General features: G+C 41.9%; 1 protein-coding gene across 1 annotated transcript; it reads left to right on the forward strand.

The window, feature by feature from the left end:
• Positions 1–93: 93 nt before the first annotated feature.
• On the forward strand, positions 94–919 carry SARC_16721 (hypothetical protein; the record flags this gene model as incomplete). Its single annotated transcript, XM_014289176.1, has 2 exons — positions 94–154; positions 738–919. 2 exons carry the CDS (start codon positions 94–96, stop codon positions 917–919), a joined length of 243 nt encoding a protein of 80 aa, XP_014144651.1.
• Between the last annotated feature and the right edge of the window lie 273 nt (positions 920–1,192).

Genomic DNA, 1,192 nt, shown 5'->3' on the forward strand with positions numbered 1-1,192 from the left:
TATGTTTTCGTATATCAGGGGACATCTACTTTAGCACCAGAACTTCAGTAGTCTTAAGCATATCTTCTGCCAAACCTTGTTTATTTAACGTATATGCAGGTGCATCCTAACGGACCCAACGGGGGAACAGGACTGGGGCTGTCCATATCTACGGGTACGTAGACACAATGTTGCGTAATACCAAGTTCTTGTTTTCTTAACATCCTATTATATAATACCAAGGTCTTGTTTCCTTATCGTATAATATAGTACCAAGTTCTTGTTTCCTTATCAAATAATTTAGTACCAAGTCCTTCTTTTCGTATCATCCTGTTATATAGTACCAAGTTTTTGTCTCTTTATCATGCTATATAATACCAAGTTCTTGTTTCCTTATCATATAATGTAATACCAAGTTCTTGTCTCCTGAGCTTGGGTTATATAGGTCTGGCTTAGCTTCGACTGCTCTCTCTTACCGATGTCCCTACTCTTACGTTTATCCGCAACGGCTGACGTCTGAATTAGTCTGCTCGTGACGTGCCAGGGCTTAAGGTTTCAGTACAAGGCTCTCCTTACAATCTATCATGCCCAGTGCGTGAAACTGTTACAGTCGGAGTTGTGAGAATGCCACAGAGGCAATACGTCATAAACTAACACGTCGTACACTAGCACGTCGTAAACTAACTCGTCCGTAAACTAACTCGTCGTAAACCAACTCGTCGTAAACTAACACATCGCTTACTACTCCCTACGCGCAGCGCTGGCCAAAATGATGAACAACACAGGGCTGGGGGTTACCTCTGCACCGAACGTGGGCAGCAACTTCTTCTTCGATGTCACGCTGGAGGTATGGCATAGCCAAAAACCAAAGAAAAACCATCGAGCAACTCACCTGAGCCAATCGCTAACGAGTGTAGCTGCGAGGTTTAGCTGTGAGTGACTTGAAATGTTTGTCGGACACCGCATTGACGGTTCTCAACGCTGTCTGTCAACCCATGTTATGTGCACTACAATAACGTGCGATGAAGTAGATCCAAGTACAACACATGGTGACATGCTCATTTATAGGGATGTACGTTTTTATTGAATTATTTTTATTTCTTTGTATATGTATACCCACTATAATAATATACCTATATATTTATTTATATATATATATATGTGTGTGTGTGTGGTGGGTGGGTGGGTGGTGTGTGTGTGTGTGTGTGTGTAT

The sequence above is a fragment of the Sphaeroforma arctica genome (assembly GCF_001186125.1).
Source record: "Sphaeroforma arctica JP610 unplaced genomic scaffold supercont1.8718, whole genome shotgun sequence".
Classification (NCBI taxonomy): Eukaryota; class Ichthyosporea; order Ichthyophonida; genus Sphaeroforma; species Sphaeroforma arctica.